The sequence below is a fragment of the Pseudophryne corroboree genome, chromosome 3 (genome assembly GCF_028390025.1).
Source record: "Pseudophryne corroboree isolate aPseCor3 chromosome 3, aPseCor3.hap2, whole genome shotgun sequence".
In the NCBI taxonomy this organism is placed as follows: Eukaryota; Metazoa; Chordata; class Amphibia; order Anura; family Myobatrachidae; genus Pseudophryne; species Pseudophryne corroboree.
Window position 1 is genome coordinate 624,356,859 of NC_086446.1, and position 21,995 is coordinate 624,378,853.

Sequence of the window (21,995 nt, forward strand, 5' to 3'; positions counted from 1 at the left end):
TAAGAGAGGATAAGAGCCAACACACTCTTAGAAAATGACAGGTATATGTTAATTGAATGCATAGACTGGTGAAACTTTGAATGTTGGCTGCTTGATTTTCAACAAGGTGCTAAATACTGGGTATATGATAATAGAAACCCTTAATCAATTACCACTGTGATACACACTAAATGCAAAATCATTTGAGGCAGATCAGCTGAGATTAACAGTGGAAGTTGCTATCCGTGGCATGCAGCCACAGGATAGTGGGGCTTACGGTTTCACCAGTGATATGAGAAAGCCAAAAGAGCACGAAGGTAGATGTGGCTAAATGCCAAGATGAGGTAGTGTCGACGAGACCCCTATTCCAGGATGCGGAAGACGCGTTTCGCCCTAAGGCTTGTTCACTTCCGGGTTCCGGATTAAGGGTTTCTATTATCATATACCCAGTATTTAGCACCTTGTTGAAAATCAAGCAGCCAACATTCAAAGTTTCACCAGTCTATGCATTCAATTAACATATACCTGTCATTTTCTAAGAGTGTGTTGGCTCTTATCCTCTCTTACTTTCTGCCTCCTCAGCAACTAAATGTATGAATATAAATAGCATATACCTTGTATAGGTTTTAAGCATTTAATATCCTATCTGCGGTCAAGAGGCAAACATCCTATGACTTATGAGTTAACGCATATAGTAACAGATATATGTATGTACAGGCTGGGGTGAATTTGACACTTCAGCACATAACATAATTTTGCAGATTACATACCTCCTCCTGAGATTTTAAAAAAACTGCATCACCAGAGTGACTACGTATTCACCTGGTTCATTGAGTATTCCTTATCATTTACTGTCTGTCTGGTTAAATCATAACATACTAGCAGCCAGGGATTTCTTCCGACTGCAATTATCAGTGCCAATTCTGACCATTGCATCTTCCATAGATCACCATTTTTCGTGGACTCTCATTCACGATTCCCGGTACATTGCACCACGTGAGTGGGAATTTTGGAATCGGGTCTAACGTGAAAAGCAGATCCACACATTTCCACGAATCTTCCTCTATCACTTTTCTGTCGACTCTTATCTTCAATATTCTTAAATAGGTGCACTCTCATTGGCGTTCACATAAAACTCTCTACTACCATACCACGCTGCCAGCGCCCGATCTCGTCTGATCTTGGAAGCTAAACAACGTTGGGCCAGGTCAGTACCAGGAAGGGAGACCACCTGGGAATACCTGGTGTTGTAGAGTAGGATTTTCCTCACTTATGTGGCAATAACACCAACAGCAGCATCACCACTTTCTTCTATTCAGTAAACCTTTAGACCTATTGGTCACTGGCACCATTATCGTGATGTGCAAAACTTCTTACTATCATCATCATTGTCTCGAATTCAAATAGGTGCATGTGATTTTTCTTCATTAAATAGAGGAGTGACCGCTGATCATTTCTCTGATCTCCTAAAAGCCAAAGAGCATAGCCTTATATATTTTTGTGTCTTGACCACCCCGTGGTTCCATCAATACAGCAAGTCTGTACTGGTCAAGGGGAATGGGGGTATGACCAATTTAATGTCTACAACCCTTCCACACACTCTTTACCAATAAGAGACCAGAACATTTTATTTATCAAGATGCTATGTATGTTGCATTCTGAAGGACAGATCTCAGGGAAGAACCTTTAATTGCAAAAAAACTAATAAAAGTTATGTTTTAAATATTTCATCTTAATTATCATATCAAATTTACTTCTTTCTACAAGAGTGCGCCCACACAAGAGCCTTCTTTTTTCTCCCCATTTTCTAAAGTTTACACCCACGGTGTCACCAGAGCGTCCACCGCTATTGCCTGAGGGTCCCTTGACCTTGCGCAATATCTGTCCAGTTTCTTGTTAAGACGGGACGCCATCATGTCCACCTTTGGTTTTTCCCAACGGTTTACAATCAATTGGAAGACTTCTGGGTGAAGTCCCCACTCCCCCGGGTGGAGGTCGTGTCTGCTGAGGAAGTCTGCTTCCCAGTTGTCCACTCCCGGAATGAACACTGCTGACAGTGCTATCACATGATTTTCCGCCCAGCAGAGAATCCTTGCAGCTTCTGCCATTGCCCTCCTGCTTCTTGTGCCGCCCTGTCTGTTTACGTGGGCGACAGCCGTGATGTTGTCCGACTGGATCAATACCGGTTGACCCTGAAGCAGAGGCTTTGCTTGACTTAGGGCATTGTAAATGGCCCTTAGTTCCAGGATATTTTTGTCTCCAGGCTTGACCATAAGCCCTGGATATTTCTTACCTGTGTGACTGCTCCCCAGCCTCGCAGGCTGGCATCCGTGGTCACCAGGACCCAGTCCTGAATGCCGAATCTGCGGCCCTCTAGAAGATGAGCCCTCTGCAACCACCACAGGAGGGACACCCTTGTCCTTGGTGACAGGGTTATCCGCTGATGCATCTGAAGATGCGACCCGGACCATTTGTCCAGTAGGTTCCACTGGAAAGTTCTTGCGTGGAATCTGCCGAATGGGATTGCTTCGTAGGAAGCCACCATTTTTACCCAGAACCCTTGTGCATTGATGCACTGAGACTTGGTTCGGTTTTAGGAGGTTCCTGACTAGCTCGGATAACTCCCTGGCTTTCTCCTCCGGGAGAAACACCTTCTTTCTGGACTGTGTCCAGGATCATCCCTAGGAACAGAAGACAAGTCGTCGGAACCAGCTGCGATTTTGGAATATTGAGAATCCACTCGTGCTGCCGCAACACTACCTGAGATAGTGCTACACCGACCTCCAACTGTTCTCTGGATCTTACCCTTATCAGGGAATCGTCCAAGTAAAGGATAACTAAAATTCCCTTCCTTCGAAGGAATATCATCATTTCGGTCATTACTTCAGTAAAGACCCGGGGTGCCGTGGACCATCCCTACGGCAGCGTCTGAACTGATAGTGACAGTTCTGTACCATAACCTGAGATACCTTTGGTGAGAAGGGTAAATTTTGACATGAATGTAAGCATCCTTGATGTCCCGAGACATCATGTAGTCCCCTTCTTCCAGGTTTGCAATCACTGCTCTGAGTGACTCAATTTTGAATTTGAACCTCTGTATGTAAGTGTTCAAAGATTTTAGATTTTAAAATCGGTCTCACCGAGCCGTCTGGCTTCGGTACCACAATAGTGTGGAATAATACCCCGTTCCCTGTTGCAGGAGGGGTACCTTAATTATCACCTGCTGGGAATACAGCTTGTGAATGGCTTCCAAAACTGCCTCCCTGACAGCGGGAGACGTCGGTAAAACAGACTTTTTGGAAACGGCGAGGGGAATACGTCTCGAATTCCAATTTGTACCCCTGAAATATTACCTGAAGGATCCAGGGGTCTACTTGCGAGTGAGCCCACTGCGCACTGAAATTCACTGAGAACGGGCCCCCACCGTGCCTGAACTTGTAAAGCCCTAGCGTCATACTGAGGGCTTGGCAGCGGCGGAAAAGGGTTTCTGTTCCTGGGAACTGGCTGATCTCTGCAGCCATTTTCCTCTCCCTCTGTCACGAGCAGAAAAGAGGAACCCTTTTGTCCGCTTGCCAACCAGGACTGCGCCTGATAATACGGCGTCTTATTTTGAGAGGCGACCTAGGGTACATCCCCTTTTTTAAGGCAATACTTCCAAATGCCGTTTGGAATCCCTGACCACTTTACTGGTAGAATACAAAGCACTTATACTTGATGCCAGTCGGCAAATATTCCGCTGTGCATCATGCATATATAGAAAAGCATCTTTTAATTGCTCTATAGGCAATAATATACTGTCCTTATCTAGGATATCAATATTTCCAGTCAGGGAATCCGACCACGCCACCCAGCACTGCACATCCAGGCTGAGGCGATTGCTGGTCGCAGTATAACACCAGTATGTGTGTAAATACATTTTAGGATACCCTCCTGCTTTTTATCCGCAGGATCCTTAAGGGCGGCCATCTCAAGAGAGGGTAGAGCCCTTGTTCTTACAATCGTGTGAGCGCCTTATCCCCTGTAGGGGGTGTTTCCCAACGCACCCTAACCTCTGGCGGGAAAAGGTATACTGCCAATAACTTTTTAGAATTATCAATTGTTATCGGAGGAAAACCCACGCATCATCACACACCTCATTTTATTTTTCAGATTCAGGAAAACTATAGGAAGTTTTTCCTCACCAAACATAATACCCCTTTTTTGGTGGTATTCATATTATCAGAAAAGTGTAAACATTTTCCATTGCCTCAATCATGCAATGTGTGGCCCTATTGGAAATCACGGTTGTCTCTTCACGTCGACACAGGAGCCAGTATCCGTGTCGGCGTCTGTATCTGAGGTAACGGGCGCTTTAGAGCCCCTGTATGAGACATCTGGACATGCACAAGCTGAGTAGCCGGCTGTCTCATGTCAACCACTGTCTTTTATACAAAGCTGACACTGTCATGCAATTTCAACAGTACATCCACTCAGGTGTCGACCCCCTAGGGGGTGACAACACTATTACAGACACTCTACTCCGTCTCCACATCATTTTTCTCCTCATACATGTCGACACAAAAGTACCGACACACAGCACACACACAGGGAATGCTCTGATAGAGGACAGGACCCACTAGCCCTTTGGGGAGACAGAGGGAGAGTTTGCCAGCACACACCAGAGCGCTATATATATACAGGGATAACCTTATATAAGTGTTTTTCCCTTTATAGCTGCTGTATTGTTTATACTGCGCCTAATTTGTGCCCCCCTCTCTTTTTTAACCCCTTTCTGTAGTGTAGTGACTGCAGGGGAGAGCCAGGGAGCTTCCCTCCAACTGAGCTGTGAGGGAAAATGGCGCCAGTGTGCTGAGGAGATAGGCTCCGCCCCTTTCTCGGCGTCCTTATCATCCGTTTTTCTATATGTTTTGGCAGGGGTTAAATGCATCCATATAGCCCAGGAGTTATATGTGATGTATTTATTTTAGCCATATAAGGTTTTATCGATTTATTGCGTCTCAGGGCGCTGCCCCCCCAGCGCCCTGCACCCTCAGTGACCGGAGTGTGAAGTGTGCTGAGAGCAATGGCGCACAGCTGCGGTGCTGTGCGCTACCTTATCTGAAGACCGGATCGTCTTCTGCCGCCGATTTCACCGGACCTCTTCGCTCTTCTGGCTCTGTAAGGGGGCCGGCGGCGCGGCTCCGGGACCCATCCAGGCTGAACCTGTGATCGTCCCTCTGGAGCTAATGTCCAGTAGCCTAAGAAACCCGATCCACTCTGCACGCAGGTGAGTCCGTTTCTTCTCCCCTTAGTCCCACGATGCAGTGAGCCTGTTGCCAGCAGGTCTCACTGAAAATAATAAACCTAAACTAAAACTTTCACAAAGAGCTCAGGAGAGCCCCTAGTGTGCACCCTTCTCGTCGGGCACAGAAATCTAACTGAGGCTTGGAGGAGGGTCATAGGGGGAGGAGCCAGTGCACACCAGCTAGTCCTAAAGCTTTCTTTAGATGTGCCCAGTCTCCTGCGGAGCCGCTATTCCCCATGGTCCTTACGGAGTTCCCAGCATCCACTAGGACGTCAGAGAAAGTAACCCAACAGCTACTATGGGATAATTGCAACAAGTAATACTCCAAATCTCTGCAAGACCAGGTTACTAGTCATATGCCCCCAACACACCAGAAAGACCATCGGGTCGATGCGCCATAGATATATTGCAATGATATATTCTTGAAAGTGCAAATCGTTCGCATTTCACCAACGATGGCGATCTGATACGTGGTCCCGCGGGTCGGATGAGGTCTCTTTAGAACTTCTCTGCTGCAGGAAAGATCTGAAGCTATCGTTAGGGACAGCATAATCCTAGATGTTGCTACTCCTAGATCTTTTGCATAATCTTTAAAGATGTATCTTGTATGGCATTATATCGCAAGTCCGGGACTGCGGGGGAGCTGCCGGGCAGTTCAAGGGAAATCTAAAAGGACTTGCATCTTCTGCAAGTCTTGGCACCTTTAGGCCATACAGGATTTCTTCACATGATACTTTACAAGTGTTTATTTATTTTTTAGCAGACACAAGGGATAGTTCTAGTTAAAAGGAGCTAAAAGAAAGACACTATAAATACATAGACAAGACAGTCATCAGCAAACCTAGGGATTGGTGTCCAAATTCCTTTAACTTTAGTGTGGAAATTTCAGCTCGAGATTTCACAGATGTGGATGAGGCACTTACCTGAAGTCATTCTCACGCTGCATGAAGTGTTGAGTAAACTCATTAGCGACCTCTTCTCGGATTTTAAGTTCCATCAGAAGTTTATCTTTTTTCTCATTAACCAGTTTAATTTTTAGATCTTCTACAAGTTCCAGCAGTTTCTGGATAAATATATTTATTATATTTACAATAACTCTTCAAACAGTTACCCAAATCTAACACATATTAACAGAACATGTCTAGGAGGAGGAGTGTACCTCATAAGCCTCTTTTTTAATGAGGACTTCTTCATCATTATCATCATCTTGTTCCTCTATATTGGTACAGTCCAGGCACTCTTCATCATCAGAATTATCCTCATACTGCTCATCTCCATCTTCTAGAACATCTTCTAAGCGGGAGTCCCACTGTACAGTTGCTCGTTTTCTTGATACCCACATCTTGTTGTCAGCATTATTTATTATAAAGGAAACTTCCCTGGCACTCTTTCTTTGGGCATATGACAGATTTTCTGAAGCCTGGCATGAATCCAGAATTAGAACCTGATCACGTGAAGAGAATATTCAGAGTGGATTAGAAGTAGTTTAGAAGACACGCTCCAACCACTGTATCTATGGATACTGGTTTACACCCCCCACCCCAACTGCTCACCATTCTCATTTCTGTTGAGCCCTATCTTCACATTTTAACAACAAAACAGTGAGCAAAAGTTAATCTCTAACCTACCATGATTGTTGTCATAACGCGTGTCTGCTGCGGCACTGTACATACCTTTTGAGCAACCGCTGAAAACTTTAGTACATTAAGAGTCTCGTCATAAGCAGAGGCAGACTGACAGATGTTGACAATCATGGACACTTTTCCTTTGCCGCTGAAAAAGCTCTGAAGGTAGTGTGTAAGCTTGCTTTCTCTAAATGGTACATGCTGCTGGGCCCTAGACAGATACAAGGTGAAAGGCTCAACATGGAAATAAAACTAATAAATATACAAAATGAAGGAGAAAATCCAAATGCTAGTTCTGTTTTTTGGTTCTACTATTCAAAGATTTTTGCACCCATGAAAGCTGCCTTGATGGTGAAGCGCAAGTTTTATAGTAAGTCAATCTACAATTATATTGAAGGTAGTAAAATTCTGCATGCACACCTACACAAAAAAAAAAAAAGAAGTACACATGCAAAGTAATCTGCAGTTGGAGGAAGTATTAAGCCACACATCCAACAAAAAATAGGATTTTAATACCTACCAGTAATTCCTTTTCTCTTAGTCCGTAGAGGATGCTGGGGTCACATCAAGAACCATGGGGTATAGATGGGATCCACAGGAGACATGGGTACTTTAAGACTTTTAAAGGGGTGTGAACTGGCTCCTCCCTCTATGCCCCTCCTCCAGACTCCAGTTAGAGGAACTGTGCCCAGGGAGACGGACATTTTCGAGGAAAAGGATTTATTGTTAAACTAAGGTGAGATACAGACCAGCTCACACCTCAAGCATGCCGTACAACACATTGCATTTAACACAACGCAAGTCAACGGCATGAACATCATCAGCAACAGGCTGACTATAAACGTACAACATGTGTGTAATCACACTAAAAACTGCAGATACAGTACGCACTGGGACGGGCGCCCAGCATCCTCTACGGACTAAGAGAAAAGGATTTACCTGTAGGTATTAAAATCCTATTTTCTCATACGTCCTAGAGGATGCTGGGGTCACATCATCAAGAACCATGGGGTTTATACCAAAGCTCTACGGGCGGGAGAGTGCGGATGACTCTGCAGCACCGATTGACCAAACCTGAGGTCCTCATTAGCCAGTGTATCAAATTTGTAGAACTTCGCAAAGGTGTTTGAACCCAACCAAGTAGCTGCTCGGCAAAGTTGTAATGCCGAGACCCCCCGGGCAGCCGCCCAGGACGAGCCCACCTTTCTGGTAGAATGGGCCTTCACGGATTTCGGTAACGGCAATCCAGCCGTAGAATGAGCCTGCTGAATCGTATGACAGATCCAGCACGCAATAGTCTGCTTGGAAGCAGGAGCCCCAATTTTATTGTGAGCATACAGGACAAACAGAGCCTCTGTTTTCCTAAACTGAGCCGTTCTGGCGACATAAATTTTCAAAGCTCTTACTACATCGAGAAACTTCGATTCCAGCAAGGAGTCAGTAGCCACTGGCACCACAATAGATTGGTTTAAGTGGAACGACGAAACCACTATTGGCAGAAACTGCTGACGAGTCCTCAACTCTGCTCTATCTTAATGGAAGATCAAATAAGGGCTCTTGTGAGACAAAGTCGCCAATTCAGACACCCGACTTGCGGATGCCAAGGCCAACAGCATGACCTTTCCAAGTAAGGAATTTCAACTCTACCCTCTGCAAGGGTTCAAACCAATGAGATTGAAGGAATTGCAACACCACGTTAAGATCCCATGGTGCCACAGGGGGCACAAAGGGAGGTTGGATGAGCAACACGCCCTTCACGAAGGTCTGAACTTCTGGAAGGGAGGCCAATTGTTTTTGGAAGAAAACCGATAAAGCTGAAATTTGAACTTTAATTGAGCCCAACTTTAGGCCCGCATCCACACCGGCTTGTAGAAAATGGAGAAAACGTCCGAACTGAAATTCTTCCGTGTAGGAGCCTTCTTGGATTCACACCAAGACACGTATTTTCTCAAAATACGGTGGTAATGTTTAGACGTTACTCCTTTCCTGGCCTGAATAAGAGTGGGGATGACTTCCTTGGGAATACCCTTTCGGGCTAGAATACGGCGTTCAACCTCCAAGCCGTCAAACGAAGCAGCGGTAAGTCTTGGAACACGCACGGCCCCTGCTGTAACAGATCCTCCCTCAGAGGAAGAGGCCAGGGATCTCCTGTGAATAATTCCTGAAGCTCTGGATACCAAGCCCTTCTTGGCAAGTCTGGAACAATGAGGATCGCTTGAACCTTTGTTCTTCTTATGATCCTTATCACTTTTGGAATGAGTGGCAGCGGAGGAAACATGTACACTGACCGAAACACCCACGGTGTCACTAGGGCGTCCACTGCTATTGCTTGAGGGTCTCTCGACCTGGAACAATATCTCTGAAGTTTCTTGTTGAGGCGAGACGCCATCCTGTCTATTTGAGGAATTCCCCAAAGACTTGTCACTTCTGCAAAGACCTATTGATGAAGACCCCACTGTCCTGGATGGAGATAGTGTCTGCTGAGGAAGTCTGCTTCCCAGTTGTCTACTCCTGGAATGAAGATCGCTGATAGAGCGCTTGCATGCCTTTCCACCCAACGGAGCACCTTTGTGGCCTCTGCCACTGCCGCTTTGCTCCGCCCTGGCGGTTTATGTACGCTACTGCGGTTATGTTGTCCGACTGAATTAAGACGGGCCGATTGCGAAGAAAATGTTCATCTTGCAGAAGGCCGTTTTGAATGGCCCTCAACTCCAGCACGTTTATGTGGAGACATTTCCTGGCTTGACCATTTTCCATGGAAGCTTTCCCCCTGTGTGACTGCTCCCCAGCCTCGGGGACTCGCATCCGTGGTCACTACGATCCAGTCCTGGACCCCAAACCTGCGTCCCTCTAGGAGGTGAGAGCTGTGTAGCCACCACAGGAGTGAGATTCTGGTCTTGGAGGCCAGGGTTATCCTAAAGTGCATGTGCAGATGGGACCCGGACCACTTGTCCAATAGGTTCCACTGAAACACTCTGGCATGGAATCTGCCAAACTGAATGGCCTCGTAGGCCGCCACCATCTTCCCCAGCAACCGAGTCTATTGATGGATCGATACCCTTGCTGGTTTCAGAATTTGCTTAACCAGGTTCTGAATTTGCAGAGCCTTTTCCACTGGAAGAAAAACTCTAATTCGGTGTCCAGAATCATTCCCAAAAACGACAGCCGTCTCGTCTGGACCAACTGCGAATTTGGCAAGTTTAGGAGCCAACCATGTTGCTGCGGAATTGTCAGGGAGAGCGTAATGTTCTGCAGTAATTGGTCCCTGGATCTCGCCTTTATCAGGGGATCGTCCAAGTACGGGATAATTGTGACTCCTTGTTTGCGCAGGAGAACCATCATTTCGGCCATTACTTTGGTGAAAACCCTCGGAGCCGTGGACAGACCAAACTGCAACGTCTGAAATTGGTAATGACAATCCTGAACTGCAAACCTCAGGTAAGCCTGATGTGGAGGATAAATGGGAACACGTAAGTAGGCATCCTTTATGTCTACCGACACCATAAAAAACCCCTCCTTCAGACTGGAGATCACAGCCCGGAGAGATTCCATCTTGAATTTGAATTTTTTTTAGGTAGAAATTGAGGGATTTGAGGTTCAGGATTGGTCTGACTGAGCCGCCTGGCATCGGAACCACAAACAGGCTCGAATAAAAGCCTTCTCCCTGTTGTGACGGGGGAACCTTGACAATGACTTGATTGTGACACAATTTTTGTATCGCGGCGCATACTACTTCCCTGTCTGGAAGAGAAGCTGGTAAGGCTGATTTAAAAAAAATCGGTGAGGGGGGACGTCTTGAAACTGCAGATTGTACCCTTGGGACACTATTTCTAAAACCCATGGGTCTAGGCCGAATGAGCCCAGAACTGACTGAAGAGCCTGAGATGCGCCCCCCACCGGTGCGGACTCCCGCAGAGGAGCCCCAGCGTCATGTGGTAGACTTGGCAGAAGCCGGGGAGGACTTCTGCTCTGGGGAACCGGTACTAGTCACCCATGCAGATGCAATGGCTGGTCTGAGTAGCGTACCCGTGGAACTATAAATGAATTTCAATGTATTTTCCTGCCTACGATCCGCAGGATCCTTTAGGGCTGCCGTGTCAGGGGACGGAAGAGCCACCTTTTTGGACAGCCGTGATAAAGCCTTGTCCACAATGGGGGGGTGATTCCATTTTTCCCTATCCCCAAAGGGAAACGGATACGCCACTACAATCCTTTTGGGAATCTGAAACTTTGTCAGGATTTTATCAAACCTTTTCACAAAGCGTGTTCAGTTCATGAGAGGGAACGTTACCTCAGGTTTCTTTCCTTTATACATACAGACCCTATTATCAGGAACAGTAGGGTCCTCAGTGATATGTAATACGTCTTTTATTGCCACAATCATGTACTGAATGCTCTTTGCCAGTTTTGGATCTAATCTGGCATCACTATAGTCGACACTTGAGTCCGTGTCGGTATCCGTGTCTGCCAGCTGGGCAAATTAACGTTTTTGTGACCCCGAAGGGGTCTGGACTTAAAACAACAACATCCTCTACGGATTTCTTCCAAGCCTGGTTCTGAGACTCAGATTTAATCCAATCTCTCATTAATCAGAGCCACATTAGCATTCAAAGCACTCAAAACATTCACCCAAACCGGTGTCGGCGGTGCACACAGGGTCACTCCCACAGCCTTTTGTGTCCCCAACACAGTCTCCTCCTGGGAGGAGCACTCCGCCTCAGACACGCAGACACACGTGCACCCACCACACGCAGGTACACTGGGCCAATAGGGGACAGACCTACAGCAAAGCCTGTCAGAGAGAGACACAGAGGGAGATATAGCCAGCCCACACCCCAGGCGCCCAAAACACTACAGCCAATGTCCCAGACCTGCAGCGCTTTTATAAACTAGTATAATGCACCAAAATCGCTGTGTGCCCCCCCCCCCCCTGTTTTCCACCCTATTACAGCAGTGAGGAAGGACCAGCGTCTCTGCAGCCATGTTTAGAGAAATGGCGCCGGGCTGTGTGGGCTAAGCCCCGCCCCTTACTGGCACGCTTCAGACCCGCTCATTTTTAAACTTTTTGACACTGGCGGGGGTCCGGACCTTTTCCGCTGTTGCCAGATAGATAAATGAGGTTTCTATGCTGCCCAGGGCGCGCACCCCCCCCCCCCCCCCCCACGCCCTGCACCCTGCAGTGCTGTTGTGTGTGGGAGCATGGCGCGCAGCGCGGCCGATGTGCAGTACCTCAAAGCCGTCACTGAAGTCTTTTGATCTTCTTCTACTCACCTGTCTTCTGACTTCTGGCTCTGCAAAAGGGGTGACGGCGGGCTCTGGGAAGGAACCCCTAGGCGTACCTAGTGTTCCAAACCCTCAGGAGCTAATGGTGTCCTGTAGCCAAAGAAGCAGATCCTTAAAACTCACAGAAGTAGGTCTGACTTCTCTCCGCTAAGTCCCACGAAGCAGGGAGACTGTTGCCAGCAGTGCTCACTGAAAATAAAAAAACCTAACAAAGTCTTTTCAGAGAAACTCAGTGTGCATCCAGTCTGCCTGGGCAGATTCTAAACTGGAGTCTGGAGGAGGGGCATAGCGGGAGGAGCCAATTCACACCCCTTTGAAAAAGTCTTAAAGTGCCCATGTCTCCTGTGGATCCCATCTATACCCCATGGTTCTTGATGTGACCCCAGCAACCTCTAGGACGTATGAGAAAATAAATAACACTGGGCAGCCACCTAATGGGTATGTTGGAAGAGCTGCTAATTTTCGTGGACAGTTACATCTAACTCATTGATAACTTAAAGATTTCAACCCAGCACAGTTACTTCAGCTACTTTAAAATACACTTACAGAAAAGTAAAAGCAGTACAGCTAAAAACAAGCAAGGGGAAATAAATGCCAGAAGTCAGATGGTGGACCTACTTTAAATGCTGACTGTTCTTCAATGCATTGATACATTTACCAAGAATCAGTAAAGAAGTATTTATATTCCCACTTTCTTTCAGCCTTTCCCCTTCGTGGTGAGTTTTAGTGCATCTTTCAGAGCCAGCCAGGTCACAAAGCGCCAACCTGGAAACAAAAGAAAATAATTGATCATTTCAGTAAACAAAAAAAAAAAACAAACACACACAAAATAAAAACATTTTGCCATATACGGAGGTAAACAATGTTGCAGCTAAATATCACCCAAGCAAAGGCCATTTGACTTAAAGTCGGTGGGACTTTCAGTGGGTACGAACAATTCTGCAGTTGCCATGTCATTTATAATTCTGAATGAAGGTAGGAGTTACAACAATGAGTGTTTTGGTAGGTGTAGGACTAAGTACACTTCAAGACTAAATCAGACGGCAAAAAAAGCAGTCACATGTGTAAAGAAAGTTTTGTAGAACACATCTTAACATTTTACTTGAGTCTTCTTTACTGCATCATATGGCAGCACTAAGCTTGGCGCTAGAGAGTCCTGCCACGGCATGGCAAGACTTGAAAAGGCAGTTTAGCGTGATTACAGAGGTGTCCTCTTAAAGCCTTGCTGCAGATAAACTGTTGGGAAGTGGATGTGAGAGTTCTTGTATGTTCTGAGCATTTTTTATTTCCTTCATTTTGTAACTTTATTCCTGTTTTATTAAATTAATATTCAGAAAGCTGAAACCAAGTTCTAACATTATTTCCTACCAGCAAATGTCTTCTAAAAATAGCCAAAGATATATGGGGTAGGAGGAGTGGCTGTGAAGGAATGTGATAGTTGTGATTTACCAATTTTTCTCACTTACTCGCTGACTTTTACTACTCGAGGAACATCCGCATCTTCAATTTTTAATAGTCGAACAGTAAATATACTGTGGCTGGAAAAAAAAATCAATAAATACATTTAAAAATAAAAAGTTACAATAGAAGTTCTCTCTAAACACACAAACACCCCTTAATTTGTGGTCATGGTTATAACTACAGCATCAGATATACTGGAAATACCCATTCAGCATTACAGAATACTATTACGTATACACCCACTTCTACTGACGACATGCAGTTGATATATTCATATTAAAATTATATATATATATATATATATATATATATATATATATATATATATATATATATATGTATATAAAAAACAGTGGTGTTCGGCACTCCGTTAACCATAAAAAAAACTGCTGCGGGTGCCCTCACATATGTGAATTGAATCCTCACACTTACATATAGACCAGGGTGCGGCACTCCGTAGAATAAATCAATGAAGTCGGTTTGATAGTAAATCAATGTTTCAATGTGGATACATTGTCATCAGGATTACAAACAAGACCTAAAAACTCCTACCTTAAATAGTAGTCACTAGTGCTCATACCACGACTGCTGGCGGGATTTCAGCCCCGGTCAGCCGCTTTCTAATGACGTCATCACGCACTTTGCATGAGCCGTCAGTGAACCCGTCACCATAACAACCAAACAGGAACTGTCTAAAGCAACAACACATCTCTTATAAATTACTGTAAATACTTGTTGCAACAAAGTGACCATGTAATACAATGCAGTAGCCGTATGTAGCAATCACCTTTGTTTGCGTGTCCCCAGATTCGAGTTAACCCACATCGTACTAGCGGGCTTGAATTCAAGATTCTGTCCCATAATGTAGGGAGCCGTGAATAATACCCACACTAGCTCAGATTGTGGTCTCACGGATCTGTGACTAATTTAGACAGTTACAAATACGGTCACAGCAATATGATCGCAATAATATGAATCAGGGTTTTAAACAACTTACTACAGAGACATATATAAGAAAATTCCATATCATAATAGCATAATAACCAATCATAACTACCTACAAAATGCTTCTAAGTTGTTCAACCAAAGCAAGAAAAAGGAAAGATGTTCATTCAGTCCCTTTGGGCTGATGACATCTAAACGGTGGATCCAACGTGTCTCACACCTTAACAATTTTACATTGCGATCTCCACCCCGTTTAGATTGTGGAATATGATCTATCATCCTGTATTTAAGGCTTAGCAACCCATGTCCCTTCTCAGCAAAGTGGCTGTTAGCTTGTGCCACTTGCAATGGCTAACCTGATCTTTGAATTTGCATTGGGTCTTCCCAATATAGGAAAGGCCACATGGGCAAATTATCTGATAAACAACATAGGTACTATTGCAATCTAAATGATGTCTAATTTGATACATTTTTCCTGAATGAGGATGATTAAATTTATCTCCTTGTATTAAGTAGTTACAAGTGGTGCAGCCACATTTGAAACATCCCCACCTTCTATTAGATAGAAAGTGCAGGTGCCTCAGTGGCCCTGCGTCAGATATATCTGTATGGACTAATAGATCTCTTAAGTTTTGCCCCCTAGAGTAACAGGGCATAATATTGCTTTCAGTTAAATTTAATGCATCATCACTTTTAATCATTGGCCAAAGCTTCTTTACTGTTCTAGTAATGTCATTAGACAGACAATTAAATCTATTGACAAATGGTAATGACTGTCAAAGATCTACGGGGTTTTTTTCTCAAGAGGTCCGCCCTATTCAATGACATAACTTTATTTTTCTTGGACGTTAGCATTTTATGATCATACCCTCAGCCCAAATTTTTTTTAATGAGTTTATCAATTTGTACCTCCGCCGCATTAGAATTATCGTTGATGCGGCGTATTCTAATCATTTGTGAGAAGGGGAGACCCATTTTCAGCTTTTTGGGATGGCCACTATTCATATGCAATAATGTATTGCGATCAGTCTCTTTAGTATAGACTGTAGTACTGATGCCATCCGTATCAATCGACACTGTCACATTCAAAAAATTTAACGGACTGACTCATATTTACCGCTAATTTTACAGAACTATCAGAAGCATTATGTGTCTCTACCATCTGTAAAAACGCCTCCTTGGTACCATTCCATATGACAAAAAATAAGAATTTACTCACCAGTAATTCTATTTCTCGTAGTCCGTAGTAGATGCTGGGGACTCCGTAAGGACCATGGGGGATAGACGGCTCCGCAGGAGACTGGGCACATCTAAAGAAAGATTTAGGTCTATCTGGTGTGCACTGGCTCCTCCACCTATGACCCCCCCTCCAAGCCTCAGTTAGGATACTGTGCCCGGAAGAGCTGACACAATAAGGAAGGATTTTGAATCCCGGGTAAGACTCATACCAGCCACACCAATCACACCGTATAACTTGTGATAGGAACCCCGGTTAACAGTATGATAACAACGGAGCCTCTGAACAGATGGCTCGCAACAACAACCCGATTTGTGTAACAATAACTATTTACAAGTATTGCAGACAATCCGCACTTGGGATGGGCGCCCAGCATCCACTACGGACTACGAGAAATAGAATTACCGGTGAGTAAATTCTTATTTTCTCTGACGTCCTAGTGGATGCTGGGGACTCCGTAAGGACCATGGGGATTATACCAAAGCTCCCAAACGGGTAGGAGAGTGCGGATGACTCTGCAACACCGAATGAGAGAACTCCAGGTCCTCCTCAGCCAGGGTATCAAATTTGTAGAATTTTGCAAACGTGTTTGCCCCTGACCAAGTAGCAGCTCGGCAAAGTTGTAAAGCAGAGACCCCTCGGGCAGCCGCCCAAGATGAGCCCACCTTCCTTGTGGAATGGGCTTTTACAGATTTAGGCTGCGGTAGTCCCACCGCAGAATGCGCCAGCTGAATAGTGCTACAAATCCAGCGCGCGATAGTCTGCTTAGAAGCAGGAGCACCCAGTTTGTTGGGTGCATACAGGATAAACAGCGAGTCAGATTTCCTGACTCCAGCCGTCCTGGAAACATAAATTTTCAGGGCCCTGACTACGTCCAGTAACTTGGAATCCTCCAAGATCCTAGTAGCCGCAGGCACCACAATAGGCTGGTTCAAGTGAAACGCTGATACCACCTTCGGGAGAAACGGAGGACGAGTCCTCAACTCTGCCCTATCCATATAGAAAATCAGATAAGGGCTTTTATAGGACAAAGCCGCCAATTCTGACACACGCCTGGCCGAAGCTAGAGCCAACAGCATGACCACTTTCCACGTGAGATATTTCAAATCCACAGTCTTAAGTGGTTCAAACCAATGTGATTTCAGGAACTCCAAAACCACATTGAGATCCCAAGGTGCCACTGGGGGCACAAAAGGAGGCTGAATACGCAGAACTCCTTTGACAAAAGTCTGAACTTCAGGCAGTGAAGCCAGTTCTTTCTGGAAGAAAATCGACAGGGCCGAAATCTGGACCTTAATGGACCCCAATTTGAGGCCCAACGTCACCCCTGCTTGCAGGAAATGCAGGAATCGACCCAGTTGAAATTCCTCCGTTGGGGCCTTCCTGGCCTCACACCAAGCAACATATTTCCGCCAAATGCGGTGATAATGTTTTGCGGTGACATCTTTCCGGGCTTTGATCAGGGTAGGGATGACTTCCTCCGGAATGCCCTTTTCCTTCAGGATCCGGTGTTCAACCGCCATGCCGTCAAACGTAGCCGCGGTAAGTCTTGGAACAGACAGGGCCCCTGCTGCAGCAGGTCCTGTCTGAGCGGCAGAGGCCAAGGTTCCTCTGAAAGCATCTCTTGAAGTTCCGGGTACCAAGCTCTTCTTGGCCAATCCGGAACCACGAGTATAGTTTTCACTCCTCGCCTTCGTATTATTCTCAGTACCTTGGGAATGAGAGGCAGAGGAGGAAACACATAAACCGACTGGTACACCCACGGTGTTACTAGAGCGTCCACAGCGCTCGCCTGAGGGTCCCTTGACCTGGCGCAATATCTTTTTAGCTTTTTGTTGAGGCGGGACGCCATCATGTCCACCTGTGGTCTTTCCCACCGGTTTACCAGCATTTGGAAGACTTCTGGATGAAGTCCCCATTCTCCCGGGTGGAGGTCGTGCCCTCTGAGGAAGTCTGCTTCCCAGTTGTCCACTCCCGGAATGAACACTGCTGTCAGTGCTAACACATGATTTTCCGCCCATCGGAGAATCCTTGTGGCTTCTGCCATTGCCCTCCTGCTTCTTGTGCCGCCCTGTCTGTTTACATGGGCGACCGCCGTGATGTTGTCTGATTGGATCAGTACCGGCTGGTTCTGAAGCAGGGGCCTTGCTTGGCTTAGGGCATTGTAAATGGCCCTTCGCTCTAGAATATTTATGTGAAGCGAAATCTCCTGATTTGACCACAGTCCTTGGCAATTTCTTCCCTGTGTGACTGCGCCCCAGCCCCGAAGGCTGGCATCCGTGGTCACCAGGACCCAGTCCTGTATTCCGAATCTGCGGCCCTCTAGTAGATGAGCTCTCTGCAGCCACCACAGCAGCGACACCCTGGTCCTTGCCGACAGGGTTATCAGCTGTTGCATCTGGAGATGGGACCCGGACCATTTGTCCAACAGGTCCCACTGGAAAGTCCTTGCGTGGAACCTTCCGAATGGAATTGCTTCGTACGAAGCTACCATTTTTCCCAGGACTCGTGTGCATTGATATACCGACACCTGTCCCGGTTTTAGGAGGTCTCTGACTAGAGATGACAACTCCTCGGCTTTTAACACTGGAAGAAACACTTTTTTCTGGTCTGTGTCCAGAATCATTCCCAGGAACAGAAGACGTGTCGTCGGGACCAGCTGTGACTTTGGAATATTGAGAAGTGCTACCCCCACTACCAACTGTTCCTTGGACCTCGCCTTTATCAGGAGATCGTCCAAGTACGGGATATTTAAAACTCCCTTCTTGCGAAGAAGTATCATCATTTCGGCCATTACCTTGGTAAAGAGCCTCGGTGCCGTGGATAACCCGTTTGGAACTGATAGTGACAGTCCTGTACCACAAATCTGAGGTACTTCTGGTGAGGAGGGTAAATGGGGACATGCAGGTACGCATCCTTGATGTCCAGGGAGACCATGTAATCCCCCTCGTCCAGGCTCGCAATAACCGCCCTGAGCGATTCCATCTTGAACTTGAACCTTTTGATTTAAGTGTTTAAGGATTTTAAATTTAAGATGGGTCTCACCGAACCGTCCGGTTTCGGTACCACAAACATTGTGGAATAGTAACCCTTCTCTTGCTGAAGGAGGGGTACCTTGACAATCACTTGCTGTGAATACAGTTTTTGGATAGCCACCAACACTGCCTCCCTGGCAGAGGGAGTTGCTGGTAAGGCAGATTTTAGAAAACGGCGGGGAGGGGGGGGGGGGGGGAGGGGGGACATCTCGAATTCCAGCCTGTACCCCTGAGATACTACTTGAAGGGCCCAGGGATCCACCTGTGAGAGAGCCCACTGTGTGCTGAAATTTCTGAGACGGGCCCCCACCGTACCCGGATCCGCCTGTGAAGCCCCAGCGTCATGCTGTGGACTTACCGGACGGGGGAGGATTTTTGCTCTTGGGAACTGGCTGTATGCTGCAGCTTTTTCCCTCTACCTTTGCCTCTCGGCAGAAAGGATGCGCCTCGAGCCCTCTTGTGTTTATGGGGCCGAAAGGACTGTACTTGATAATACGGTGCCTTCTTTTGCTGTGGGGTAGCCTGTGGCAAAAATGTCGATTTCCCAGCCGTAGCTGTGGAAACGAGGTCTGAAAGACCATCCCCAAACAGTTCCACCCCCTTATAAGGCAAAACTTCCATGTGCCTTTTTTAATCGGCATCACCTGACCACTGCCGAGTCCATAACCCCCTTCTGGCGGCAATGGACATTGCGCTTATTTTTGATGCCAGCCGGCAATCTGTGCATCACGCATGTATAAGACAGCGTCCTTTATATGCTCTACTGTCAGCAAAATAGCGTCCCTATCCAGGGTATCAATATTATCCGACAGAGAATCTGACCACGCAGCAGCACTGCACATCCATGCTGATGCAATCGCTGGTCGCAATATAATGCCCGTGTGTGTATATATAGCTTTTAGGGTAGCCTCCTGCTTTCTATCAGCAGGATCCTTTAGGGCGGCCGTATCCGGAGACGGTAGTGCCACCTGTTTTGATAAACGTGTAAACGCTTTATCTACCCTAGGGGACGTTTCCCAACGTGACCTATCCTCTGGCGGGAAAGGGTACGCTGCCAATAACCGTTTAGAAATTATCAATTTCTTATCGGGGGAAGTCCAGGCTTCCTCACACACCTCATTTAATTCCTCAGATGCAGGAAAAACTACTGGTAGTTTTTTCTCACCGAACATAATACCCTTTTTTGTGGTACCTGGGGTACTATCAGAAATGTGTAATACATTTTTCATTGCCTCAATCATGTAACGGGTGGACCTATTGGAGGGTACACTAGTCTCATCGTCGTCGACACTGGAGTCGGTATCCGTGTCGACATCTGTGTCTGCCATCTGAGGTAGCGGGCGTTTTAAAGCCCCTGATGACATTTGAGACGCTGGAACAGTCACAAGCTGAGTAGCCGGCTGTCCTATGTCGTCAAACCTTTTATGTAAGGAGCGGACACTGTCACGTAATTCCTTCCATAAGTCCATCCACACAGGTGTCGACCCCTCAGGGGGTGACAACACATTTACAGGCATTTGCTCTGCCTCCACATCATTTTCCTCATCATACATGTCGACACAGCGGTACCGACACACAGCACACACACAGGGAATACTCTGACAGAGGACAGGACCCCACTAAGCCCTTTGGGGAGACAGAGGAAGAGTATGCCAGCACACACCAGAGCGCTATATACCACAGGGATATCACCTATAAAGAGTGTTTTCCCTTATAGCTGCATATATATATATTATACTGCGCCTAAATTTGTGCCCCCCCCTCTCTTTTTTACCCTTTCTGTAGTGCAGGACTGCAGGGGAGAGCCAGGGAGCGATCCTTCCAGCGGAGTTGTGAGGGAAAATGGCGCCAGTGTGCTGAGGGAGATGGCTCCGCCCCTTTTTCGGTGGGCTTTCTCCCGCTTTTTCTGTTATTCTGGCAGGGGTAATTTACACCTATATAGCCTCTGGGGCTATATATGGTGTCAGTTTTGCCAGCCAAGGTGTTAATATTGCTGCTCAGGGCGCCCCCCCCCCCCCCCCAGCGCCCTGCACCCATCAGTGACCGAAGTGTGTGGTGTGCATGAGTAGCAATGGCGCACAGCTGCAGTGCTGTGCGCTACCTTGGAAAAGACAGAAGTCTTCAGCCACCGATTTTCCGGACCTTCTTGCTTCTGGCTCTGTAAGGGGGACGGCGGCGCGGCTCCGGGAACGGACGACGAGGTCGGGTCCTGTGTGCGATCCCTCTGGAGCTAATGGTGTCCAGTAGCCTAAGAAGCCCAAGCTACCACCACTTGGGTAGGTTCGCTTCTTCTCCCCTTAGTCCCTCGCTGCAGTGAGCCTGTTGCCAGCAGGTCACACTGTAAAATAAAAAACCTAAACTATACTTTCTTTCTAGGAGCTCAGGAGAGCCCCTAGTGTGCATCCAGCTCGGCCGGGCACAGAAATCTAACGGAGGCTTGGAGGAGGGTCATAGGGGGAGGAGCCAGTGCACACCAGATAGACCTAAATCTTTCTTTAGATGTGCCCAGTCTCCCCATGGTCCTTACGGAGTCCCCAGCATCCACTAGGACGTCAGAGAAATATCAGCTATGAAACGAGTGTATATCAAAATTTTGGACTTGATTGTTCTCAACATCAAACATAAAACAATTAGCATATGCAGGGGCCATAGAAGACCCCATCGCACAGCCAGTGCTCTGCAAATAATATGAACCATCAAAAATAAGATTTTACTCACCGGTAAATCTATTTCTCGTAGTCCGTAGTGGATGCTGGGAACTCCGTAAGGACCATGGGGAATAGACGGGCTCCGCAGGAGACTGGGCACTCTTTAAGAAAGATTTGGTACTATCTGGTGTGCACTGGCTCCTCCCTCTATGCCCCTCCTCCAGACCTCAGTTAGGATACTGTGCCCGGAAGAGCTGACACAATAAGGAAGGATTTTGAATCCCGGGTAAGACTCATACCAGCCACACCAATCACACCGTATAACTCGTGATACTATACCCAGTTAACAGTATGAAATATAACAGAGCCTCTCAACAGATGGCTCAACAATAACCCTTTAGTTAGGCAATAACTATATACAAGTATTGCAGACAATCCGCACTTGGGATGGGCGCCCAGCATCCACTACGGACTACGAGAAATAAATTTACCGGTGAG

The 21,995-nt window shown here is 46.5% G+C and overlaps 1 protein-coding gene and 1 non-coding gene across 4 annotated transcripts in view; one reads left to right on the forward strand and one right to left on the reverse strand.

The window, feature by feature from the left end:
- Positions 1-21,995, reverse strand: part of KIF20B (kinesin family member 20B) — a 502,673-nt gene that overhangs the window by 311,311 nt on the left and 169,367 nt on the right. For all 3 annotated transcript variants that reach the window (XM_063961679.1, XM_063961680.1, XM_063961678.1), the window contains exons 10-14: positions 13,638-13,709; positions 12,790-12,936; positions 6,937-7,099; positions 6,423-6,707; positions 6,187-6,326 (exon numbers count right to left, since the gene is read on the reverse strand). In XM_063961679.1, the coding sequence (XP_063817749.1) occupies positions 6,187-6,326; positions 6,423-6,707; positions 6,937-7,099; positions 12,790-12,936; positions 13,638-13,709 (807 nt within the window). The remainder of the gene's footprint in view (positions 1-6,186; positions 6,327-6,422; positions 6,708-6,936; positions 7,100-12,789; positions 12,937-13,637; positions 13,710-21,995) is intronic.
- Positions 1,117-1,235, forward strand: LOC134885099 (5S ribosomal RNA). The gene has a single exon (XR_010169223.1). It is a non-coding gene; the product is annotated as a 5S ribosomal RNA (ribosomal RNA).